The sequence below is a fragment of the Squalius cephalus genome (assembly GCF_949319135.1).
Source record: "Squalius cephalus genome assembly, chromosome: 17".
NCBI lineage: Eukaryota > Metazoa > Chordata > Actinopteri > Cypriniformes > Leuciscidae > Squalius > Squalius cephalus.
In genome coordinates, this window is record NC_137138.1 from 9,559,426 (window position 1) to 9,585,900 (window position 26,475).

Genomic DNA, 26,475 nt, shown 5'->3' on the forward strand with positions numbered 1-26,475 from the left:
CATTTTCACTTAAAAGTACTTGAATTTTAATGTACTTAAGTATTAAAAGTAAAAAGTGCTAAATCAATGAACTACAGTACGTTTATTATTTATTCTAAAAATAACTGGTAAGATCAATCATTAGTCAGCGCTAATAAGAAAGATTAGAGGAGACATTTAATACTGATCTGCAAACAAGCAAACTTTTTATTTTATAACCAAAACTTATACAGTATCAAAACATTAAACTTCAATATACTCAAAATATCAATTTAAGTTACTGATCATTCAAGTGTCCAAACAAGTGAAATAATATACCATATACCATTTAAAAAATTAGGAAAAACTAGGTTCACTGGAACGAATCAGCTCGTCCATGAATCGGACATCGCTATCGCGTGGCTATTTCTTCAGTTAGAAATAACGAGGAACGATATGTTTGTATGAAAAGTAGTGGAGTAAAAAGTATGATATTATGCTTTGAAATGAAGTAAAAGTTTCTCGAAATAAAAATACTCTGATAAAGTATAGATACTTGAAAAATGTTCTTAAGTACAGTAATGAAGTGAAGATACTTTGTTAGCAAAAATTGCTATTTTTAAATTGCTAGCAAAAATATTTTTGGTTTCAGTTCAAAATGGTTTTGGAGGGCTGAAATCATTGACCGAAACAGATGTTTAGTGCTATTTTGTGCACACAACATGGATAAGCTACAACAGTTAAACAAGTCAGATGTGTGGACACTAGCTCTGGATCAATATTAATTCACTATGGATTTTAATCCATAATGATATGGCTTCTTAAATCTAAAATCTGTGCTGTTTTCTATTGATGTGTGACTTCGGTACCAAGTCGGTACTGAAATTTTAAAAATGTGACGATACCAGCATTTCCCTCTAGCATTTTGTAGCATCTAGTTGCGCTTTCGAACGTTTTCTTAACCACCTCTGGTTGGCAATTGCGCTCAACATGTCTCTGATTGGTCAATGTGTTCACACGCACAACATATATGTCTGTGATTGGCTACAATGATCAACGCTTCAAAACCATGTTGTAAATAGACATTTGTGTCATCAATGTCTATTAAAATGTTTTTGAAGCGTTGATCATTGCAGCCAATCACAGACGTATATGTTAAACGCATGACCACAATGGCCAGTCCAAGACATACATGTTACAGTTTATTGTCGTTTAAATATATTTTATATTATATTTTACCAACAAACTGGAGTACAAACAAATCTGTTATTAAAAAGTTGATATAAAAACTGCCTTATGCCAACAACTCAGTTAGAGATATTTGAGTATTGATTATTAAATACGTTTGATAATAATTACATTTAAAATACATTAATTGATTATTAATTTATTTTTCGGTTTTCGGCAAAGTGCATCCTGAATTTTTCGTTTTCAGTTTCAGCCCAGATTTTTCATTTTGGCGCATCCCTAAGAAAAATATAATTGAATATCTATATCAGTGTAGTAGATGACATTAACTTAACCTAAGGTACCCAATTACCCTTTTATCTGCATCAGCAGTTTCAAGAAAGTATGGCTGTTTGGACTAGCATTTAGTCTCAGAAACATTTAATAAAACAAACAAATAACAAAAAAGGGTTTGCTGGCAGCTGTAAGAGAACAAGATGACGACTAATAATGGCACTAAGCTAAATAACGGGATTATTCTTTTTTTCCTTTACTGTAAATCGAAGTGAATTAAATTACCCTGAATTGAAAGGTCTGGAGCAGATAGGTCAGGAAATTGTCTCTCGATTGAATTTGCTTTTGGGACATCAGACTTTCATATTAAAACTTATATCCACGCATAATACAAGGGCTACGACTAATCATTTGCCTCAGCTGTTCATACCTAAAAGAAGCCAGTGGCAGTGTGCAAAGAACGTAATTCTGATTTCCTATCTCGACCAACTGTGTGTGGACATTGTGATTATATTACACTGCACAGTCGCAATGGAAACAAAACAGGTGTGAAACCCAAGTTCAACATTAACACTTGTCTAGCACCAAATGTAATAAACATATGGCAATCAACTGCACAAAATGATAATCTGAATCTCAATTGTGCCAGTGACATGATTCAAATCAAAGATGCACAAACACACGAAAACATCTGTCGAGGCTCGAGCTTTGTGCAAACAACTTTTACCTCAGAAGTTTATCTAGAAGGAATCTTTTTTTCTTCTTCAGAACTCCATGTCAACACATATAATAAACATTCCTCACATTAAGCCACCCGAGTGAAAAAATGAGGGGCAAAATTACAATGTGCATGAAACAAAAGACACAATGACCTGCACTGTTTGTCGCTAATTTGCAAGGAAAAGCAAAGCAAAATATGGCATGTACAAATGTCAAAAAATAAAAAGAGAAATATTTAATGAGAAATTAGTGTTTTTGAAAGTGTTTTTTAATATTTTGTATTCAGCAAGGATGCATAAAATGAATCAAAAGGGACAGTAGCAACATGTAATATTTAAAAAAAAAAATGTTTTTATTTAAATTACTATACTTAGTATCATGTTTTCCACAAAAATATTCAGCAATCACAGCTGTTTTCAACTTTGATAGTAATAAATGTTTCTTAAACACCAAATCAGAATGATTTCTGAAAGATCATGTGACACTGAAGACTGGAGTAATGATGCTGAAAATTCAACTTTGCCAACACGGGATTAAATTACCTTTAAAATATATTATAATAGAAAACAGCCATTTTAAATTGTAATAATATTTCACAATATTACTGTTTTACTGTATGTTTGATCAAACAAATGCAGCCTTGGTGAGCATAAGAGACTTCTTTCAAAAACATTAAAAAAATCTTACCGACATTTGTGTAACACTTGACACTTGAAACTTTGTATAAAAACATTGGTTAAGAACAGCCAAGACTGTTTGAGATGAATCAAGCATATGCTAGATGGACTGGAGCTTGGAGGAGGGGAAAGTGAGAAGGAAGTGAGGGGTGGAACAGAGGGACTGACGGATGTTCTCACCTCTACTGGGGAAGAGAGAGTGACGGTGGGGGAACTGAGGCTACGGGGTCTGCGCACTTGTGGTTCGATTAGATGGTTGCTGGAGGAGGAAGGGGTGGAAGCGGGGGGTGTGGCTGCTGTAGCGCCCCCTGCTGCCGCAGCTGAGGTACTGGCTCCATCTTCAGTGAGCTGTTGGGCAAAGAGAAGGGTTAGCTAGCTAGCCACCACAAGGTCAGGTATATGGGCGAACGAGCCTAACTGGAGTGCATTCAAGGTTTACAAAGGTCCCGAATGGAGAGCAAGGTCTAAAATAATACAATAGGAAACAAAGGCCAATTAAGCTGATGAATATTATCAATAACCATAAGGTTTAATTTTATTATGGGGACAAACATGGTCTGTCAGGCTTATAAATGACTGGAATATTTTAAGAAAGTTAAAAGAGCAGTAGAGCAGTTAAAGAGGACCTACCGTATTATGCTTTTTTTACATTTTAAACTTTCTATAGTGTGTAATGTTGCTGCTTGAGCATGAAAAACATCTGCAAAGTTACAAAGCCTGTTTCAAATGGAGTTATTGTCTATATCAGTAAGCACACTTCAAAATATTCCTCATTTTAAATAATTCCTGCCTAAGACATATGCAAAATAAAAGGGATTAGGCCTGGTTGAGCTCTGTTAGTAGTGTGTTGAAACTTGTGATTGTTGTTATGGTCATTTACGAAACGGTTGAGCAATCACAACACTTTCGTCCAGCCGACCAATCAGAGCACACTGCTCTTTTTGGAAGGAGGGGATCCATAGATACAGGAACTAAACAGAGTGTTCCTGACAGACTGTGAAGAGAGGTGCTGCATCAATGTAAAACATGTGAAAAATGATGTGCATGAAACATTCAAGCATGAAAATCTATTCTAGTAGACCCCAAAAACAAAATCAAGACAAGGGCATAATAGGTCCTCTTTAAATAAACCATTTTACCTGTTCTGTTTTAAAAAGTAAAAGAAATGGAGAGCATCCTACAAAGGATGAAGAATTAGTTTACTAGGACAAGGAAGAGGACGATAAGATATAGATCAAGAGGGACCAGAGTAGCAAAAAATAAATCAAGGGAACACACAACGCTTGCCAGAACAAACAACATCCAGACGTTGTGAAGGAATGAGTACATAATAACATGGATGCAAACAGATAAAGGCAGAACAATAAAAAATGATGAGACTGATGCAGTAAAACAAAGATGGGTCATAAAGAAGGAATGTATAAAAGTCACTCAGATTTGACAGTGGATGATGCTGGAAAACACCTGATGAAGAATAGACCTCTGCTAGCTTTAGCTAGGCTACGCTAGATTACGTACCTGCAGAACGGGCCGTGTCCACGTGGTGCTACGGTTGTTATGGTTGACGTAGTACATTCGTCCCTTGGGGTCCTTGCGTTCCTCCCAGCCTGGCGGAAGGCCTGGTGTGGTCAGGGCATAGGAGGCCGATGGAGACTGAACAAAGTGAAAAGGACAAATGAGTTTGTGTATTCAGAAGCCAAGAGAAGCAGAAAAAAAACTTGCTGAGATTGAAATCTATTTAGATTAATTCATTGTAACAGGACTGACAGTGATATCAGGGTCATATTTGTATGAGAAGCCTTGTGAACTGATATGACATTTAATATGATGATTGTGGGAATATTGTCAGAATACTAACACATTTTCACAAATGTAGATATAAACACACTCACAAGAACACCTAAGCAACACAACGTACAAAACACACTCCGCTCTAAGTGACATGACTTATAGTTTTACGAACACGTTTGAAATGTCTCCGATAAATGTGTCTGGGTGACTTTACATTTAGGGTGAAGATGGACAAGTCGAGGTGTAAAGCAAACCTTTACAATCTCTAATTTTATGGTCATACACATGCTGAAAAAACTGGTATAAAACAAAAAAAGTAAATGAGATGTGCAACCCTTAAAATATAGCTCCTATTATAAAAAAAAACTATTGTTTAAATTTAATGAATTAAAACAAATTATTAATTTATAAATATAAATTAATATAAGTAATAATAAATGTAATTATATTAATTGTATTTATTATTTAATAATAATAACCACCTCATTATAAATTAAAATAAATGAAATACAAAAATAAAGTATGTTTAAAATATGTTAATATGATGAAATATGTTTAAAAAAAAGAAGAAGAAGGGGAAGAACCAAGAAGACAGGAGAACACAAAGTACAACATGTGGACATTACCATGGTGTCCTCAACGCCTGTGACCGTTTGTGCTCTTGTTCGTCGGGTCTGGGAGCTCTGCTGGACAATAACAGCTGCTTTTAGATGGGGCGGGCAACTGCCCAGTTTTGGGCCAGTGGGAGAGGGGAAATGAGGGCAAATGGAAGGACAGGGTCAGCCAGAAAGTGTAATGGTGAGAAGGGGAGGGGGGTTGATTTCAGGGTGGTTTTGGTTATTTTAGGTAATTTTTGACAACTGAAGGGGGTGATTTTGTGAGAGGTGCCACCGCAGTGTGACGTAAGGATACAGCAACCCCAAAAAAGTGGAATAACAAACGGGATGTGATTAGATGAACCTCAGAGAGTGGGTTTAAAATGAAATCACTGTTGAATAATTAGATTTGAGAAAACATTGAGATTTGATTTGATTTGATTAAAGAATGATAAGAGAGTGCATGAAATACCCAGGTGCTTATTTGTGGAGGAAAAAAAAGCATAATTTGCAATTAAGAGATGATTACAGTTTCAACATTTTGTTTTTGTCTTAAAATGACAGTAAATCGTGACAGCATTTTTATTTTGCATGAACCATTCCTTTAATTCATATAATTGTAAGGGAACACCACACATTAATAATGAAACCATGAAACTAAAACAAATAATAATAATAAAGCATTTCAAACTGACTCACACTTGCCTACTGACTCACCAACTGTAAAAATACTGAGGAAACACCACCTGGACTAACATCCGATAGGCACACAGAGTTTGCATTTCAAACGCTGAAAGATTCAACTCTCTGAAAGACAACGAAATGCTCTCCATCTGCTTTTATATGGATGTAATAAAAGACACTTGTCTCAAACAGAGCAATCCTATTAGCCATCCTTTCAAGTAATGATTGAACATTTGCACTGGTGTGAAATGTCAGCCTACTTGCACACAGGGACAGGAAGTGTGGGGGAAATGCCACCTCTCGCCCACGCTGATATCATACAGATTTGCTGTGACTATAGCGAAATCCCTCATCTGCAGTTCTGAGAAGCACTTCACAGTCAGAGACAACCGGGCCACCAACCAAACGGCCTCTTGTCAGAACAAAGTAGACGCGACGCAGAGAGAACACGGAAATGGCATCTATTTGAAAGCGGATTCAAAAGGAAAAGCGTTTTTTTAATTTCCAGTGTAAAGGAAATGTTCCTTCAAAGTTCAAAGTTCAAGAATGTTGTTGAAGTGTGGAGGTAAAAGATTAATGTGACTACTTTATATTCAAACTATTCAGGTGGACAGTTTGTACTTTTAAGACACTAGGCACTAGGAGATGCCTTGCAAAAACTTGGACCAGATGAGTAAGAGTAATTCACAAGTAAATCAGGGAATCAGATATAACACTTCAAGGAACGGTTGACCCAAAAATGAAAATCATGTCATCATTTACTCATCCTCATGTCATTTTAAACCCGTATGACTTTCTTTCTTTGGAGAAACACAAAAGATATTGTGAAGATCATAAAAGCAGCACACACTGACTATATTACAAATCTAAAAACCATACAATATATGACAGTAACAGATTTACACTACTGTTCAAAAGTTTGGGGTCAGGAAGTAAAAAAAAAAATGAAATTAACACTTTTTATTCAGCAAGAATGCTTTAAATTGATCAAAAGCACCAGCAAAGACTTTTATTATGTTACAAAATAATTCTATTTAAAACAAATGCTTTTCTTTTGACTTATTCATCGAAAAATCCTGAAAGCAAAAACTTATTACGGTTCCCACAAAAATATTAAGTAGCAAAACTGTTTTCAACATTGATAATAATAAGAAAAATTTCTTGAGCACCAAAATCATCATATTAGAATGATTTCTGAAGGATCATGTATCATGAAGACTGGAGTAATGATGATGAAAATTCAGCCTTGCTTTTACATTTTAAAATATATTAAAATACATTAAAAAAGAAATCCCGTTATTTTAAATTGTAGTAATAATTCACATTATTACTGTTTTTACAGTATTTCTTACTAAATAAATGCAGCCTTGCTGAGCATAAGAGACATTTAGAGACAAAAGAGACAAAAACATTAAACAATCTTACCGACCCCAAATGTTTGAAAGGTAGTGGAAATTCTGGCTTTTCCTAAAAAATGGCTTTAGATAACATGGAATATAGAGCATGAATTGTATGGGCTATTTTTATGGTACATAACTGTTTTTTTTTTTGTTTTTTTTTTTTTTTTAGAGGTTATGATATTTTGTTGTATGAAAAAGAGCAGAACAAACATTCACTTAAACATCTCCTTTTGTGCTCCATGTAACACAGAAACTCCAGCAGGTTTGGAACGACATGAGGATGAGTAAATTAAGACAATTGTCATTTATGGGTGAACAACTCCAGAGTCAAGTGTTGATATGGTTCTGAACACCTTGTCAGTACATCTAGTACTCAAATAAATAAAGCTCTACAAACAACTAAATCACACAAAGCTAAGAAGTAAATCCAAATTGAGTGTGCATCACATTTGCTTTATGCCTTTATAAGGTTCAATAACTGATCTTAATCCGTAGCACAAGGTTACCGCGCGAGCTGCCAGATCTTATCTTGGAAATTCCCAGCATGCACTAGTCTAAATGCCATGATACAATAATGAAATAGACACCAAAACAGAGGAGAGACTAACCCAACCTCTTAACCCTTCCACAAACCTAATTTCAAACAGTTGCACACAGTAGCGTGTCACGTGAGACCAGCCGGCAGGACATTTTCTGAAAATAAATACATAAGTCTCAAGGCTGAGAATGCCTTTTAAATGAGGCAAAAGTGCTTCAAAGATGTGGTGGACTTCCAGTGAAACATCCAGTGTCTGTGTCTGTTTCCTGTCTCATGTAAACGGGAGCAGTTCACACGCGGTGACCTCATCCACACGGGACGGGTAATTTAATTTTACCATATGTGGCTTATCTGCTGTAAAACAGCATTTGGAGGATCATTTAAAAAGACAGCACACTGTTTTTCTTGTGCATCGATGCATCTTACAGCATTAAAAACCAAGTTAAAGTACAAAAATACAATAGGTTTACATGCATCCAAGGTAAAAAAAATCCTTTCATTTTCTCATAATATACATTGCACATCACCTCATTTCTCAAAGAGTCTAAAAATGGTTTGTTTGAAGGTTCGGTCTCTCTGATTGGTCAGACAGCACAGTCTGTTGTGATTGGTCTACTGCTTAAAGCGTGTGTCGAAAACTAAACGACCATTACCATTTCTGAATTTCAATTCCAGAGGCTTCCTAAATTCTCAATGACTGTACAGTACACACTGTAAGGACAGTAACGATGGAGTCGATTTAACCATATCAATTCGAGCCCGAGAACAATGATGAAACATTGGAAGAACTAGTTAAATCAACCCTAACCTCAATCACAAGGATGACTTCAGCAGGACTTTTCTCAGTGGTACGTTTTTACTTAGTTTGTGGTAATTCCTCTACATCAGCATTAACAAGTGTATGTCCATCAATAAACCAATGTTTAAATGGAAATGCCCCTGTGCAATGACAATTGATTACAACTCTTTTACACTCTTTTTCCAAACATTGAAAGCTGCACTGTCAAATGTTCCAGAACTCCCACAGTCACATTATCACCATGGAAACATGTTAACTCATCCGATGACATCATAATCACCACTATAGCTTCAATAAATCAGTCCTAGGAGCTTAATAATACCCTATAAGTCACTCTGAATTATCCTTTGACACACAGATTACGCACACAAAAACACAAAGACAGGTGATACGTTTCTGAGTGAACATCAGGTGACATTTTATATAACGTTGAGTATTTTGTCACTTACATTATATAATGCTTAACATCAGTGAAATATGAATATATATATATTCATTTAAAAAATATATATATTTAATATATTAATCAAATTTTAAAGATATTTCTAACTACCTGTGCATGTGCATTAATGATCTGTCAAGCATTATGTAATGTGAAAATGTGTGTTATTTATTTTATTCAACAGATATAGTACAAAGTGGGAGGATAATATTAGTAAGAGATGGAAAAGATTGTCAGGAAATCCTCCATGTCGGACCTGAACCTTTACGAGCACCGAGGCTCAATGTGTCAGGAATGTCATGGCTCCAAAGTTGATTAAAGTCAACAGTATTATCCTCAACTCATTCTAACAACTGTAGGTTGGGAAATGATTTGTTTCCATGTGGGATTGACTACTAGATCATGAAAAGTGATGATCTCATCTTTAAAAAGTAGAGTTGTTTGAGAACCTATTTTATCATTTTGATTTTTTTCCTCTTTGAAATGATCAAATTTAAGACAAGAATGTGTATTAATGAAGTAAATAGGGTTTTAATTTCAACTTCATGTTTACTTCAAAGCATTTGAAAGTGTTATCAAATATTCCTACTGTCACATTATTGTCATTCCCAAAGGTAGCCAAGATGTTCATTAGAGACAACAGGATTTGAAGCCAAAAGAGTAAAAGATGATACGGTCCTGTGAGTAAAACAAATCACCACATGCAGTGAGGAGGAGAGGTGAGGAGGAGAAAAGTAGGTGTACCGTTGGTGTGGGAGGTTGAGTTTGATCACTGACTCCATCAGTCATACTAGAGGAGCGTAGCCGAGAGGAAAGATGACTCTGCTGGTGTGAGAGAAAGAGATAAAAAGGCATTAGACACGGTTATAAATAAATAAAGACATAAATATCTAATATCTATCTGAGTGGCCATTTTCTAAGTGGTACAGGCCCTAAATTCATACAGCCAGCAAAAATCTAATATTTTGGCCTCACTCAAATTGTTACAGTTGCTTATGATCTGAACAGCAAGAAAATTAATGGAAATAATTTCATATTTACAAATATATACATTTCTTTTTTATATATAAACTGCTTTTAAGTAGTTTTTTGCCATTTGGGATGTGACTAAATTCATACAAAAAGTTGAATAGCATCCAAAGCATAAATCTAAATTTACTCACAAACATAAAATAATAACCTATACATAACCTATACATAGGAGCCTGATAAAAATGTTAATATTAAACAAAAACTTTAGATGGACTTAGAGGCTTTTGCATCTTAAGTCTTCATATGTATATATATGGTTACATCGCATTCGAAATGACAAAATGCACTTGAAAGCAGTGGTTGAAAATACATTTATATAATATATATTCATATTAATATATATGTATTATATCATTTATTTCCAAAAACTGCTTTCAGGTACTTTTTTTTTGTCATTTCAAATGCGACGTGACCAAATTCATACAACATGCGCCATTCGATATGTATTTAATGGTAGATGAGTGAGCGATTGAGCGATTTTAAACGCATCATGTGCATGACTGTATAAATACAGTAATGCCTCTGGCGCTTATGTATCTGATATGCTTGATGAATATAGCACTATGGCAGATGTCATGATAGGCATCAGCAGAGGAAAAATGTTCAGTTTCAACTTCCCTAGGCCCCGTTTATTAAACATTCAGTCTAACCTTCAGCTACAAATAAGAGTCTGTAGCACCTTCAGCTCTGTGTAACTAAATTAATTCTGCACAGATCAGTCTGGACATGTAGACTACATTGTCTGAACAAATGGAGAATGTATTAAGCAATTTTATTGTGAAAACCACAATCTAAGTCCAAAAGAAAACCAAAAAGAGACAAGCCAGTACAAAGAATTTAACAAAAGCCATAGTAAGAGAGATTTTTCCAATCTGAGTGGCTCCTGTTCACAGAAGTTTACAGAAGACCCCTGCGCTGCCTCCACAATGATTCACCGAGTGATTCAGCATGAGTGTACAGAGGTACACATGTGTGGATGTGTTTCAGAGTCAGCTATTAGTTCTGACATCATTATAACAAAATTTCAAGAATTTCAAATGCAATACCCTGAAGTAGACTAAAAAAATATGTCAGTTGTGCTTGAAGTCAATTGTTTTGTTTCTGATAATGTTATGAAACATGCCAAATTGTGCGGACATCATATTTTGGCCAGGCTGTCATACAAAGAACTTGTGCAAAAACAAGAGAGTAACAACAAAATATTATGTTATAGCCAATGTAAGCTTTTTGGTTTTCTATGCTTTTTTTAAAAAATACCAGAAGTGTTTTGTTCTTCCCTCATATATGAAATATTTTCCTCATATTTTGATGGTTTAATCAAACTTGTAGGGTCATTAAAAACAAACATCCCCTACGGACATCACTTGGCCACTAACTGTATATAAAGATGTATTTATAACATCTAATAACATAGAAAGATTTTTTTTTTCCTTACCACAGCAGAGCTGGGTCCTGGGATTTCTCCGTTTGTGTCTGGAGCGAGAGACAATCTAAGGCTGATCTCATCTGAGATTTCTGGAGTGCTGGAGAGGGGCATCGCCAGAGAGGAGGGTCCGGACAGAGAATGGTTCAGACTTTCAGTCAATAAAGTTGGGTCTTCCTCAGATATGGGTTCCCATGACTGGAAAAGGAGGGATATGCATGAGCCTTACAGAACCTAACAGAATATTGTTTTTATTACACTAAATATTCTGATATTCTTATGATTTTTAACCACAATGAGGGGGGAAAAAAAGCAAAAGATTTTCGCAGAAATGATGATGCTATCTAGCTCAAGTCATAGCCTCAGGGGTCAGGGGTTAAATACTAACGTCGTCTATGTCCCTGATGTCCAGCTGCTCATTTTCCAGGTCTTCGCTAATGTGCCGTCGAGAGCGGAAAACTCTGTGGGCTTCCTGGTTAATCTGCCGCAATTGATTATCATTTTCCGTTTCTGAAACCACATCCCTAAAGCACAGATGGGGAGATAAAAATTGTTCCACATATATTAGAGTCTGGTAAGGTTTTACGTCACAAAGAAAAATGTTGTAAAACGTTGATTTTATTATTTCATTGTTTTTGCTTGTTTTTACATGTGCTTTTAAACCATTTTGATAAATGGCAAAAGAGGTCACATACACACTACTGGGCCTCTTCCACTGCGTGGTGCGGTTGTTATGGTTGACGTAGTAGGTCCGGCCCAGGTTATCCACCTTCTCTTCCCAGCCTGGAGGCAATGGAGGCAGGAGCTGCTGAGGTCTCTGTGAACCTGGATCTGCGGAGTCTGTCACCTCCCAGCCCTGAGAAGAAGAAAGTGAGAGACAGAGAAAAAAAAAAGAAGATGAGAGACAAAAGAGTAAGTAAGACTCAGATGTTCAACAAAAGTAATCATTTTAGTACCAAAAGTTTTCCAAAAAAAAAAAAAAAAACATCTAGGGACAATATTTCTAGAGACAAGGGATAAGATCATTTTAATATCAAGAATATTTCAATAAGGAAGTCATACGTCTTGAAGTCAGTGTGCCATTTAAAGCTTAAAATCCTGGTCCACCAAGTTATGATTACTATTGCAGTTGCTTTGACACTGTATTATCGACTAGCAGAGAGAGAAAAATATTCAACCAAAGCGAAAACTGAACAGTGGGAATAGAAGTCAGAGAACAGGAAGCTAGAAAGTTAAAGGAAGGAAATGCCAGACAGTCAACCGGTTCAAGCCAAATGGCATACTTTAAAATGGAAAATGCCAAGTAGTCTGTGGGGATGAGACGATAAAAAGCATAAAAAGCCACCAAAAATCACTTAAAAAGCAAGAGAGAAAGCAAGAAAGGAGACATTTAATTGTGTCTTTTCAGATAGAAAACATTTCAAGCCTTCTCTCTGTTATGTGCCAGGGTCTATAACCTTGGATGGTCTACATCTATACACAAACGTTCCACATCTAATTTAAATCTACATGTTTTGACATTTACTATTTCATATGAGGTCAAGTTTTAGTTATATTTTTTTGTCTTTTGAAAATGTTCTGTACTTTGGCACTGCCCTTGTTATTAATATATTATTAATTTACTTGCATTTTGGCATTTTAGTTGATTTAGTTGATTAAAATTAGTTGATTATAAATTTGATTGTCTGAACAAATTCATATTTCTAAAAAAAATTGATAGGGCATTATTGATATAATTTATTAAAAATGTCAATCTGTCTTTGTTGCTAGAAAAAAAAAACCTGATTTAAACCTGAAGTAATTTCTTTTTGAGATGAACGCTGAGGGGAAGTGGAGTCATTTAAAGGAGATAAAATACATACATTCTTCCTGCTAATGGGTTGGTTTTACCTCAGCTTCTTCCCTCATCTCGCTGCTTTCCTCCTCGTGCCCGCCGTTCTTTGGCATGTAGGCCATTTTCAGTCTCAGGTAGCCTTTCACCCTAGACTTATGACTACAGGACATAAAAACATGTCATCACAGAGTACAGTCAAGTACAGTCATCAGAGTACAGTAAAATATAGTACAGACATCAAAATGTTAACATATTTAGTTTTCTTTCCTTAAGTGGTAACTGCATTTATTTAGACCTTAATTACACCAGAATTTAAGCAGAATAATTGTTTGAAATTATTTTAATATTTAGAGAGCATCAATATCTTTCTTAAAAAATATTTTACCCATATAGTGACACATAGTCAAGTGGAGTAATCAACGAGTATATTGAATATATAGCAGAGTGCACAAGCATTAACTGTTCCCGTGCAAAATCTTTGACTGTAACTATAGCCACAAAGCATTAAGGGGATTCACTGGTGTTAGTTTGGTAGTTGCACATTTTGTTCTGAAATGTGCTGTATCGAAGCAAACGTGAATAAGGTAAATAAGTGCAAAACCAATGCATCAGACTGTTGTAACTAAAAGTATAACACTAAAGTTCTTGTACTGTGTTTGTGAGAGCTGCATAACCACTGACCTTCTTGGACGCAGGAGAAAGTCTTTAAATGTGTACGGCCGCTCCATTGCAGGGTCCTCCGTCTATACAAACAATACAGAAAATAAACAAACATGCATCAGATCTGGGCTAATCTCAGTGCAATCTCACAAAGCATTAATCTATAACAGTCCCAGCTTGGCTGAAGGTGGGGAACGGGGGATAAAGACCCTTGGGTGGCGTCCAGCTGTCTTATGTAACACTGTTCTCCCGTTACATTTAAACTGCCCACAGGTTGGATATTCGTAGCTGGTCATTAGTGGCTACAATCTGATGGAAATTGATGGAATTGGCACCTCTGCCAGTGCCCGAAACCAAAACTATGTGAGGAAAGATTGGAGGCCCTGAAGGAAAACGGGAGAGCTTTCCTGTTTGGCAAGTCTAGATCAAACTAGAGGTGAAAAGCATTCAGACTTCAAAACCAGAAAGAACTCAAATCGGCAAGGTATCTTAATAAATAAACACTCCAAGGAAATATATATCCATCTATACATGTCTGATCCAAGTATAGGAAACCACTTTTAAATATTCAGCAATAAGAGCAGGCATAAAAGGAGCGAGTGGTCTGGACTGCAACCATGCAGAAGTGAATAGTAGATATGTAGGCGGCCGCAAGGAAAACAGACCAGACTCCGTGTGCGAGACTAAATATGCAATCCAGCACAGAAATGTCACTTAGCCACTGGAAATAGTTTCAAACAAAAACAAGGGTTGTTCCATTCCAAATCTTTTCCTAAATGTCCACTGCAAGAAAGCTATCTCTAGCTCAAAAGTTAACTGGAACAAAATGCCATTTTGAAAACCAATGACTTTATCAAGCGCAAAGCTTGCCAACACCTGTCACCAAGGCGGCATTTATTTAATCAAAAATACAGTAAAACCAGTAATAATGTGAAACATTACAAATTTAAAAGAACTGTTTTCTATTTTAATATACAGGGTGGGCCATTTATATGGATACACCGTAATAACATGGGTATGGTTGGTGATATTAAAGTCCTGTTTGTGGCACATTAATATATGTGAGGGGGCAAACTCCTCAAGATGGGTTTGCCCCCTCACATATACTAATGTGCCACAAACAGGACTTTAATATCACCAACCATTCCCATGTTATTACGGTGTATCCATATAAATGGCCCACCCTGTATTTTATTTCTGTGATGCAAAGCTGAATTATCAGCATCATCTTCATTGTCACATGATCCTTCAGAAATCATTCTAATATGCTAATATGCTGATATGCTCAGGTAACATTTCTTGTTATTATCAACGCTGAAAACAGTTGTGCTGCTTTACATTTTTGTGGAAATGGTGATACTTTTTTCAGGATTCTCAGAAAACACCACTTTAAATTATACAATTTTAGGACTGTAAATCCAATTTGAGTTCCAAGTTACCACAATTTGAGAAGCACTGTACTAAAAGATTGTAACAGTGGTGGTGGCTGCCCTAACTTAAATTATTATTTTTTAACGAAAAATTCGGGCGCCAGACAGTTTTCTAAAAACTGACAAAAATCAAACACCTAGGATAGCAAAGAAAACCACTGATTACACACAAAACCAAAGTATTCTCAATTTAACTCGAATTTATTACATAATGTCCACAAACATTATTTTAAGAAAAAAGAATACTTATTTCGAAAAAACAACCAAACAACTAAACAAACAATAAACAAATAAAGAGATAGATATAGTTCTTAATGTAACATTCAAATTTCACAGTTCAAAATCAGTGTTCACACAATCACATAAACGCTATAAACGAAATCCCAGGTCATACTGGTCACACTCTAGCTGGGCGTCAACACTGGCAGATTCGTGCGTCCATATTCACGCCAAACTTTCCATATAACAAAAGAGAAAAAGGGAAAAACATATTCAATTCACATTTCGCGGGTGAAAACTCAAACAAAAGGCAAAACTTCAAAGATCAACGATAATGCATTCAACTTAATCAAAAAACACGAGTAAGCAAGAAGCAAATGTGCGGATGTGAATGGAATGCGTGTGTGTCTGATAGCGTGTGAATGAGTGTAGTGTGAGATTGCGTGTCGGGCACACTGACCAATTTTGGCGGACGGAAACGCAAACTGGAGAGTGTAGTTGGACCTCGCCTGGCTCCAGGAAGGAATTTTAACGGCCTTGGACTCGTTTGAGAGTGAACCGCTCACCCACAACAGCCGGTCTTTAAGGTGCGTCGCTATGGAATCGCCAGACTCTACGTCGCATCAGACAGCATGCGCGGAAAGCCTCAGTTCAAACAACCGCCGTCTTCCACTCCACATGGTAACCATTTACTTCACTCTCCTTCTCACGAATCGAAACATACCCCTGGTGACGTGTCCTCCTTCCACCTTATTAAATAGGCCTAACCTCCATTTCCCTTTCCGCCATTAATTAATCACTCCACCCTTTCCGTTAAAAAGTGAAAGTGAAAGTAAACATAAACATGGCCGTATAGTTTACTGCACTGTCACACTCTCTCCCCCCTGAAAGAAAACAACCCATGGTTGTTTATTTGGGAGTGTTAAAATCCCAGAAACTCCTCTTCTTCATCGGAGTTGTCATGGAATATTTTTCGGAGTTTTTCCTTACTTTGGGACTCTAATTCTTCGGCTGTCGGGTAGCACATTTTCATATTGCACACATGGGTTGTTCGGACATCTTCTCCAGTAGTCTCCAGTGCAACACGGTAATTCAGTGGACCCAGCTGTTTTATTACACGGTAAGGACCTTTCCATTTACTTGCTAGTTTAGCAGTGAATTTAGCTTTTGCACTAGATTGTGGAAAGTTCCTTATCCACACACGATCTTCTTCTTTAAATGTTAGTTCTCGTCTGTGTTTGTTGTAATTTCTTGTTTGTCTAACATGAGCCTTTTTGCTGTTTTCCATAGCTTTGGATTGAAGCTGGGTTAAACAATGAACAACATCGTATGCTGGCACATCAGGATTGAGATTTTTACCTCGGAGAAGTTTGTCCATCGGACTCTGTAGCTTTCTTCCCAGTTGCAGTTCCGCTGGAGTCATTCCTATGGTCTCTTGGACAGCAGAATTGATGGCAAATCTGAACTCCGGTAAATACTGATCCCACTTGTTGTGATTTTCATCTAGGTATGCCGCTATCATGTATTTAAGTGTGCGATTGACTCTCTCAGTCATGTTGGTCTGAGGATGGTATGCAGTAGTCAGTTTAGGAGTTACATTCCATTTTTCGCAGACATCCTTAAATACAGACGACACAAATTGTGTACCCCTGTCAGACAGCAGGAAATCAGGCACACCCCATCTGGTCAGAATCTCCTTCCTGAAGATGGCAGCAACCGTTTGTGCAGTGGCATTTCGCATGGGGAACATCTCAACCCATCGAGTGAAGTAGTCGATGAAGACTAAGAGATATGCATTTCTGTTGGAACTACACGGCAAAGGCCCCATTATGTCCACACCCAGCATTTCATTTGGGTGAGTGACAGTGGTGTGTTGCATTTTGCCAGCAGGTTTTTGATTGTCACTCTTAAGTTGTTGACATTTTACACATCTCTTTACCCATTGCTTGACATCATTCCACATTCCTGGCCAGAAAGCCACTTCTTGAATTCTCTTATAGGTCTTGAATATTCCTCCATGGCCACTCAAGGGGCTAGCATGATAATGCTGAAGTACCTGTTGAATGAGGCTACTAGGAACGCAAACACGATAATGCAACTGGTTGTCAGCCAGGTGAGCTTTACGGTAAAGCTTGTCCTCCAGTACTTCATATTGTTCTTTCAGGTTGTCATCACCTTCTGCCATAGTCTGCAATATTTTCATAATTACGGTGTCTTTATGTTGTTCTTCCCAGATCTTATCCAGAGAGATTGGGAGATCCTCTGACTCCTTGTGGCTGGCATACAAGTTGCAACTCACACTGATGGGGATTCGAGAGAGAGCGTCAGGTGCCACATTTAGCTTTCCCTTCCGGTATTCAACAATGAAATCGAATCTCTGCAGTCGTAGGGCCCATCTGATTAAACGACTTGAGGTCTTGGTGGACCCCATCACCCATTGCAGTGCAGAGTGGTCCGTAACAACAGTAAACAACTTGTGTTCCAGATAATGCTGCCACTTCTCCAGAGCCCAAACTACTGCCAAGCATTCTTTTTCCGTTGCAGAATAATTCACTTCAGCTTTGTTCAAAGCTCTGCTAGCATAAGCTATGACTTCCTCTTTCCCATGGTCCTTCTGTGTCAACACAGCGCCCAGACCGGTCTCACTAGCATCTGTGTAGACAATGAAGGGGTGCTGTAAATTTGGGTGTCCCAGAATGGGAGGTGTCATCAAGCTTATTTTCAACTGCTCAAAAGCCTGCTGACATTGCGGCGTCCACTGGAAAACTCTGTCCTTCTTCTTCAGGGCATTGAGGGGTTCAGCGATCTGGGAAAAGAATGGGACAAACCGGTGGTACCATCCGGCTAAACCAAGGAATCGCTGGACCTCCTTGAGGTTTCTTGGAATTGGGTAAGAACGAATAACTTCAACTTTGCTGGAATCAGCAGAGATGCCTTGAATACTCACGACATGGCCTAGGAACGCTAGTTCCTGCAGACAGAATTTGCTTTTTTTAAGGTTGATAGTCAGGCCTGCTTTTTTCAGCTTGTATAAGACACTCTGGATGTCAAGGAAGTGCTGTTCAATGGTTGGGGAATAGATGATGATGTCATCTATGTACACAAAGCAATTGTGACCACGTAGTTCGCCCAAAACCGTTTCCATTAATCTTTGGAATGTAGCTGGGGCATTTTTCAATCCAAATGGCATTACATTAAACTGAAATAATCCAAATGGTGTAATAAATGCTGTCTTCGCTGTACTTTCAGGGTCCATGGTCACCTGCCAGTAACCGCTATTCAGATCAATGGTTGAAAAAATAGCAGCTCCAGAAAGAGATTCCAATATCTCGGCTATGTTTGGCAGTGGGTATGCGTCACTTTCCGTAACAGCATTTACCTTACGGTAGTCTACACAAAACCGGAGACTCCCATCTTTTTTTGGGACAAGGACAACCGGTGAGGCCCAACCTGAATGAGAAGGTTTCACAATGCCTGCACTCAACATTTCTTCTAGTTGTTTCTCCACAACAGCTTGTTTGGCAGGGGACATGCGATAGGGTCGTTGTTTTATTGGTACTTGCTGGGTGAGGTAAATACGATGTTGGAGAACATCAGTGCGACCTGGTCTGAGCGCACATACCTCTGGATTGGCCTCCAAGACTTGACGTAGCTGGCATTTTCCATCAGCCGGTAAGTGGGCTCCATTCACTGCACTGTCAATAAAGTTTTTAATGTCCATGTCATCTGTGCTGAATGTAAATTTGGGTTGAGGGGGAGGAATTGAACTCAAGAGAGAGATACTCTGGTTGGTATTACCTTGTTGCTTTCCTTTTCTGGGTCTGTTCTCAGGTACACTTGCCCAGCCTGGTTGGAATGGGTGTTCCACGTCAGGAGTAGATTTGAAAGTATACTTTTTGTCGATTACACTTATTTGTAAACCACTAAAGAAGATGAAATCCAGGCCCAGGACTACTGAATATGACAGAGCTTTGGGTGCTAGAACTGCAGCTGGTATGGTGAATACTTTGTCATGAATATTAATTGAGACATTCAGCCATCCAAGAGGAACCTCTGCTTCACCGTTGGCAAGATACAAAGGTCCAAGTGTCCAGGGTTGGAGATCATGGGGTGACTGAGCAATGTTCTTCCAGAGAAACTCATGGATAAGGGTATAGCTTGCACCTGTGTCCACAATGGCTTTTCCCTTCCATGAGCCAACACTAACAGGCACAATTAACTGTTGAGGCACGCTGACAGGATTGATAGGAGTAGATGATGTACTTCTAGCTGTAATGGTGGAAATGGGTTTACCTGGGGGTGTTTGAGAATTCTTCATAGTTGTTGAAGACACTGAATTGTTGGAAGGTTGGCCAGGTGGCTTGGGTGACTGGAAATTCCGTTTGTTACTAGGTGGCTGATAACCTGAAGACGGGGTTGATTGAGCTGGAGAAGTAAAGTGAGGGCATGTACCTGGTGCGTGAAGTCCTCTACATCGCCAACATTGTACAGCAGGTTGGACAGGAGTCATCCCTCTGGGTGATGCGACAACAGTTTTGGAACCAGCTTTGCTGTCACACTGCTTCTGTTGTTCATGGTCTTTCTCCAGTTGGTGACCCAGTCGAACCAACTCTTCCACGGTGGTTACATGGCTACGAAGATGACTAGCGAGGTAAGGTTTTATGTTTTTAAGGATCATCTTAACTATGTCTGCTTCAGTTAAACTTGGTTTCCATCTTTTACAGAGAGCTCTGTAGGTGAAAGCAAAATCCCTTATGGACTCCTTTTCGCCTTGAATCCGATGGCGGACACGTTCAGCCAACTCATCTTCATAGTCCTCAGCTAGAAAAGCAGCAAGAAAAACAGACTGAAACTCACTCCATGTTGTGACAGATGATCTGGCAACTTCCCACCAGTCACGCGCAGTGCCATATAAAACTGTCCTGAAGGTGGCCAAGATATCAGCGTCCATTAGAGGATGTACAGCAAGAAAGTCTTGACATCATGTTATGTACAACAAAGGATCTGGGTCGTCAGCTGGCCTTCCAAATGCGGGAAATGTTAGCTTGATGTGGTCAGTTTTAACAGCAGTAGCAGGGGCTGCTGGATGAGTCACTTGTGATGGTGATTGAGATAAGGGGTTATGAAGAGAAATACTTTTCCCACTCAGGTCAGTTATTCTTTTTTCTTGACTCTCAAACTTTGCTTCCATTTTAGTTTGCAGTTCTTTCATGTTTGTGGACAATTTGTCAGTGAGTAATGTCAATTGACTACTTTTTTCCAGCAGTTGATTAGAATCCTTCTTAAAGTGCTGTTGAACTGATTGAATGTCCTGTTGAATCTCAGACTGCAACTGTTGCACCATGAAGCGCACTTCTCCCACTAAGGTATTCTCTACCTTTTGGAGTTCCTGAGCCATCATCATTTTCATAGCTTTAATTGTCTGATCAGACTCAGTTTCAGCTTGCTGCTTGTTTGCAGATAATGTAGTGGAGAGTTGTTGCTTGATTTCGTCCATCTTTCCAGCGAGTTTAGTGATCTGGCTCTCATGGCTGGACGAGTTGGACTTGAGTTCATTAGTGAGTTCAGTTACAGCTTTCTCTTGTTTGGTCATGAAATCATGCAACTGGTCCCAGTTACCTTGTGCTCGTGCAGTGAGTTGACCAATCTCTCTTCCAGGTGTTGGGAGAGTTCTAGGCAGGTCATACTGTACCCCTGAAGATGAAGAAGGTGGTGGTGAAGCAGCGGCTGGAAATGATGTCCCAGGTGATGGAGTGCATAATTGCATGGGTTCTGGAGGTCTTGGTTCCCGTGGGAAAGGTTGATTTGGAATGCTGCCTCCTAAAGGTGTGGACACAAACTGCACATGTGGTCCTGGCTGCACAATGCGACTGAACTGGGTGGGCGTGTGGCAGAAAGTTGGAGCATAGGATTCCTGAGGAGCTGGACGGTACATAGGTGGCCAATTAGGGGTGGCCACATCCGGAGCCTCCATTTCGACAAAGGTTGAGTGTGGGGAAGGGTGCTCTGCCATGATTATGTAAAGGAAATATAATATCAATAAATGATGCAATAAAAGTGTTGCAAATCAGTAGTGTGTATGTCAGTTAATTCATATAATTTACATTGCCTTTTAATTGTACAAATGTAGTTCACATTTCACACAGTTCACAACATTAAGCAAGTGTCTCAAAACAATTGTCCAAAAAGTCAAAAAAAAAATAAAATAAAAATAAAATTTGACAGGTGTAGTAAAAAGGATTCCCACACTTTAGTTCCAAAATTCAAAACTTCCCAATTATGTAAATACAAAAAGAAAATAACAATTCAAGTAAAGAAAAAAATTAAATTCAATAAGTCAATGCAAATTCACATTCACAAGTAGTCACGTATTCACACTCAATTGTGTTCAAGTCCCTGTTCGGGCGCCACTCTGTAACAGTGGTGGTGGCTGCCCTAACTTAAATTATTATTTTTTAACGAAAAATTCGGGCGCCAGACAGTTTTCTAAAAACTGACAAAAATCAAACACCTAGGATAGCAAAGAAAACCACTGATTACACACAAAACCAAAGTATTCTCAATTTAACTCGAATTTATTACATAATGTCCACAAACATTATTTTAAGAAAAAAGAATACTTATTTCGAAAAAACAACCAAACAACTAAACAAACAATAAACAAATAAAGAGATAGATATAGTTCTTAATGTAACATTCAAATTTCACAGTTCAAAATCAGTGTTCACACAATCACATAAACGCTATAAACGAAATCCCAGGTCATACTGGTCACACTCTAGCTGGGCGTCAACACTGGCAGATTCGTGCGTCCATATTCACGCCAAACTTTCCATATAACAAAAGAGAAAAAGGGAAAAACATATTCAATTCACATTTCGCGGGTGAAAACTCAAACAAAAGGCAAAACTTCAAAGATCAACGATAATGCATTCAACTTAATCAAAAAACACGAGTAAGCAAGAAGCAAATGTGCGGATGTGAATGGAATGCGTGTGTGTCTGATAGCGTGTGAATGAGTGTAGTGTGAGATTGCGTGTCGGGCACACTGACCAATTTTGGCGGACGGAAACGCAAACTGGAGAGTGTAGTTGGACCTCGCCTGGCTCCAGGAAGGAATTTTAACGGCCTTGGACTCGTTTGAGAGTGAACCGCTCACCCACAACAGCCGGTCTTTAAGGTGCGTCGCTATGGAATCGCCAGACTCTACGTCGCATCAGACAGCATGCGCGGAAAGCCTCAGTTCAAACAACCGCCGTCTTCCACTCCACATGGTAACCATTTACTTCACTCTCCTTCTCACGAATCGAAACATACCCCTGGTGACGTGTCCTCCTTCCACCTTATTAAATAGGCCTAACCTCCATTTCCCTTTCCGCCATTAATTAATCACTCCACCCTTTCCGTTAAAAAGTGAAAGTGAAAGTAAACATAAACATGGCCGTATAGTTTACTGCACTGTCACAAGATGGTGTATCATATCAAAGTTAGAAATTCCAGTATTGCAACAACACAACTAGAAAATATACAGTCCATGATGACATATAAACCTAGCCAGTGCTAAGATTTAAAATTGATGGGTGTTGTAAAGTGATTAGCTAGGTGGTCAAGTATTTTATGTGACATGTATTTTAACATGAATGGAATGCTGCACTGACCAAACATTATTACATTATTATACTGAATAATGTTGTGGTAGGGGCTAAACTGGGCCACCCTGGAAGTGCGTCTTATTTTTGGCAGATTGATTTTTTTAGTTGGGATAGCCCTCTCAGAAGCAGCCTGTGTGTTTACATTCCAAGCAATTCCCTTTCCACTCCGTACAGGGATATGGGCTTCAACATTTTGAGTTGCTTAATTGCTGTCATGTGACCCTCAATAACTTCCATCTCTTAACCTTTCAGTTAAGAGCTAAAAAAAAAAATCCTGAAACCCCCCCAAAAAAAAGCCAAAAAAAAAGCAAACCAGATATCTACTTGAATGTCACAAGAGCACATGAACTTACCGGTAAATGGGTAAGAGGCACATCCACCTGCCCAAGGAAGTCATCTCTGGTCTATATATGAAAGAGAAAGAAAAAGAGAGGGCGAGAAGAAATTAAAATAATATAAAAAGTAGTAATGTAGAGTTTTGGCTGTGAAACAGTGACTGACTTCAGCAGGACTTGGCAATGAAAACCACAAAGATGAGGACAAATACACATCTGTATAACCCAAGAAGAATGAGTGTGTATGCATAAGAAAGAGAGAGAAAGGAAATACAGTAATAAGGGCAGTGTTCATTTCAAAGGTGCCACTTTAAAAAGGAAAAACCTGACAACCAACCCAATGAGGTGCAGCAGATAAGTAATGAATAAGGGTCAAAAGTCAGAAGGAGTGTATTAATGTATGAACCGCCAATCACAAGCCTTCAATCCATCCACCAATTCCAATAAGCCAAACTGTGAGATTGTCAGCTGTAATTGTCAGGTAGTTGGGTCAGGGTAGACCAGTAGATTACCTGACCAATGTTGAAATGCCCATTCTTGGACCGATCATGACCAATGCGAGCCTGTGTGTGGAATAAACTTATTAAGACAACAAAGACGAGCACATCCTCGCAATCTGGGGTGCACACTGTTTATGGCACTGAATGTATCTGTAAAAACGAATCGCCATGAATATGCTTTATTTTGAAAATGACATTAATGACAAACAGTAAAATATTTAAAAAATACACAGAGGGTGTAGTTAACGGGAACCACATTTGGGAGAACGTTGTCCAATACCGATTAAATCTGAGATATTTAGCAACATCTCAAAACTGGTCAAACTACTACATACATACAGAAAAACAGTTCAGCAACAACAACAAAATCTTAAGCATATCTGAGCATATAAAATAATAATAATAATAAAAATACATTTAAATAAATAAATATATATCATAAATAAAAAAATTATAAAAAATTGAAAAAAAAATGTATAAAAACAATGACACCCAGTTAGTCAGCACCAGAGCAGCAGAATGGGTGTAGCTTTCGGACAACAACGCTCATTTATTGTGGAAAGGTTAAGTATGAGTCACTATTTGTGGTGGTGAGTGAAAAACAGGGCCACAAATACATTCTCAACCCCCTATTCATCATGGAAAACCCACCATGTCTGAGACATTCCTCTGATTAAATGTTAAGTGTTTCTGAGTCAAATGGGGTTAGAGCCACCAATCCACCAACAGCAGTTGTGAATCACAAACAGAAGCTAAATGAAGCAATTAATTAACCCAAAAGGTATGAAGGAATGACCTAGGAAACTCAATAAGCTTGTTTAATCTTAAAGGTTACATTGCAGAAGAATTATGTCTTGACAAAGATTCCTGTCACTAAGCAAACTATTTGGCAATAAAAAAGATGCTCTAAATAAGTAAAAAAATATTTAACTGATGTCTTTTAACCAAAGTGACTTTGAGACCATTAAGATATCATGTCTTTATGACCCTGAAAACCCTTTTCCCACACAATGGTCTGAGTGTTAAAAATAAATATTTGCTTAGTCATCGTCTATGACAGAGCTGAGTTAGCAGTTGACTTGAGCCGTTAAAGAGGCTGAAATGTGCAGAAACAGAGAAAACAAGCTGAAATCAAGACAGCAGGAACGTAAGAACCAACAGGACCATGGGGGAATTAACGGAATTTCATGGAATACCATGTTGTGCTCTTTACCAGAAGGAGAACTTGTTTATGAAACATTAGCTACATTACTTAGGTCATGTAGCTAAGGTTTGCAAAGGTTAGGGTCAGGGGTTATGACAATAAGACCCAAGAAAAAACTTCCGACAACTGATCTGAAACACTCAGAGGTGCTAAAATAAGACTGGAGCCCCCACAAATTTAGCAACAGGGTTCCTTTCCGAGCCACAACACTAAGGTACCACCACAGCAATAGGAAATGCTGACAGAGCTTGACAATCTCATTTTCATTCTCTCAAGTTGTTCTTCTCTTACCTCTGAGCACACACAGGCTTTTTAAAGCGCTAAATCCTGAGTTCTGCAAGAAAGCTGCCACAGCAGACTTAAGTGAGATTTTCCCCCCACATCCCCTCATCATGCTTGCTAAAACTTGTGAGACAGCAAACAGTTGCATGTATTAACCTGAGCACTGGCAAGTCAATGGGAAATCCATACACCCCACAGGGAACAAATGCAATAAATGATGACTGAAATTTGATATAGTTATGTGAAAGCTATTGAATTCTGGAAATTCTGCAAAGCATCTTATTAAAAAGTAGTATCGATACAGATCTGTAATGTAAAAGTGGATAGTCTTTGTAAACAAGAACTCTACAAGTTATGAGGTATTACAAGCCTTACCTTCAGAGATAATTCAGCAAATGTCATAAGATACATCAAAAGACATGATTGAGGAATTCAAAAGAGCAATCATGACAGCAAAAAGTAAACAGATCTGTGTGAGAGGGGTTCACTTCAGTTGATGAACTCTGCTGCTGGAACATTTGGCTCTTTGACTGACTCATTTCCAGTAAGTCTTTTGAGCAGGTACTGGAAATACATATGTTGCCGATAGCTACCACGGACATTGGGGAAGGTGTGTGTGTGACATTCCTGATTGCGGAATCGGAAGATTCTTGAATGTGGACATCTCAGAGACTCAAGACCTTCCAAAATGTTATCGCTGTTAAGTCCCACTTTCCACATTCCATCAAAAAGATGCTCTTATGAATTCTGTACATGATAAATACTAGTTCTAGTACTAGTAACGACTGGTGACACTTAAAGTGTGTCAGCACTGCTATGATGAATTGGCATTTAACAT

General features: G+C 38.1%; 1 protein-coding gene across 22 annotated transcripts in view; it reads right to left on the minus strand.

Annotated features, from left to right (window-relative positions):
• nedd4l (NEDD4 like E3 ubiquitin protein ligase) overlaps nt 1-26,475 on the minus strand; it is an 83,797-nt gene that overhangs the window by 22,109 nt on the left and 35,213 nt on the right. For 4 of the 22 annotated variants that reach the window (XM_079898520.1, XM_079898519.1, XM_079898530.1 and 1 more), the window contains 10 exons: nt 23,670-23,720; nt 14,037-14,098; nt 13,412-13,514; nt 12,217-12,377; nt 11,910-12,045; nt 11,534-11,719; nt 9,811-9,891; nt 5,234-5,290; nt 4,335-4,469; nt 2,997-3,164 (listed from right to left, as the gene is read on the minus strand). In XM_079898520.1, the coding sequence (XP_079754646.1) occupies nt 2,997-3,164; nt 4,335-4,469; nt 5,234-5,290; nt 9,811-9,891; nt 11,534-11,719; nt 11,910-12,045; nt 12,217-12,377; nt 13,412-13,514; nt 14,037-14,098; nt 23,670-23,720 (1,140 nt within the window). Of the gene's footprint in view, nt 1-2,996; nt 3,165-4,334; nt 4,470-5,233; nt 5,294-9,810; nt 9,892-11,533; nt 11,720-11,909; nt 12,046-12,216; nt 12,378-13,411; nt 13,515-14,036; nt 14,099-23,669; nt 23,721-24,163; nt 24,215-26,475 lie in introns of all 22 variants that reach the window. The other 18 variants (XM_079898525.1, XM_079898524.1, XM_079898513.1 and 15 more) reach the window with 9 other exon arrangements.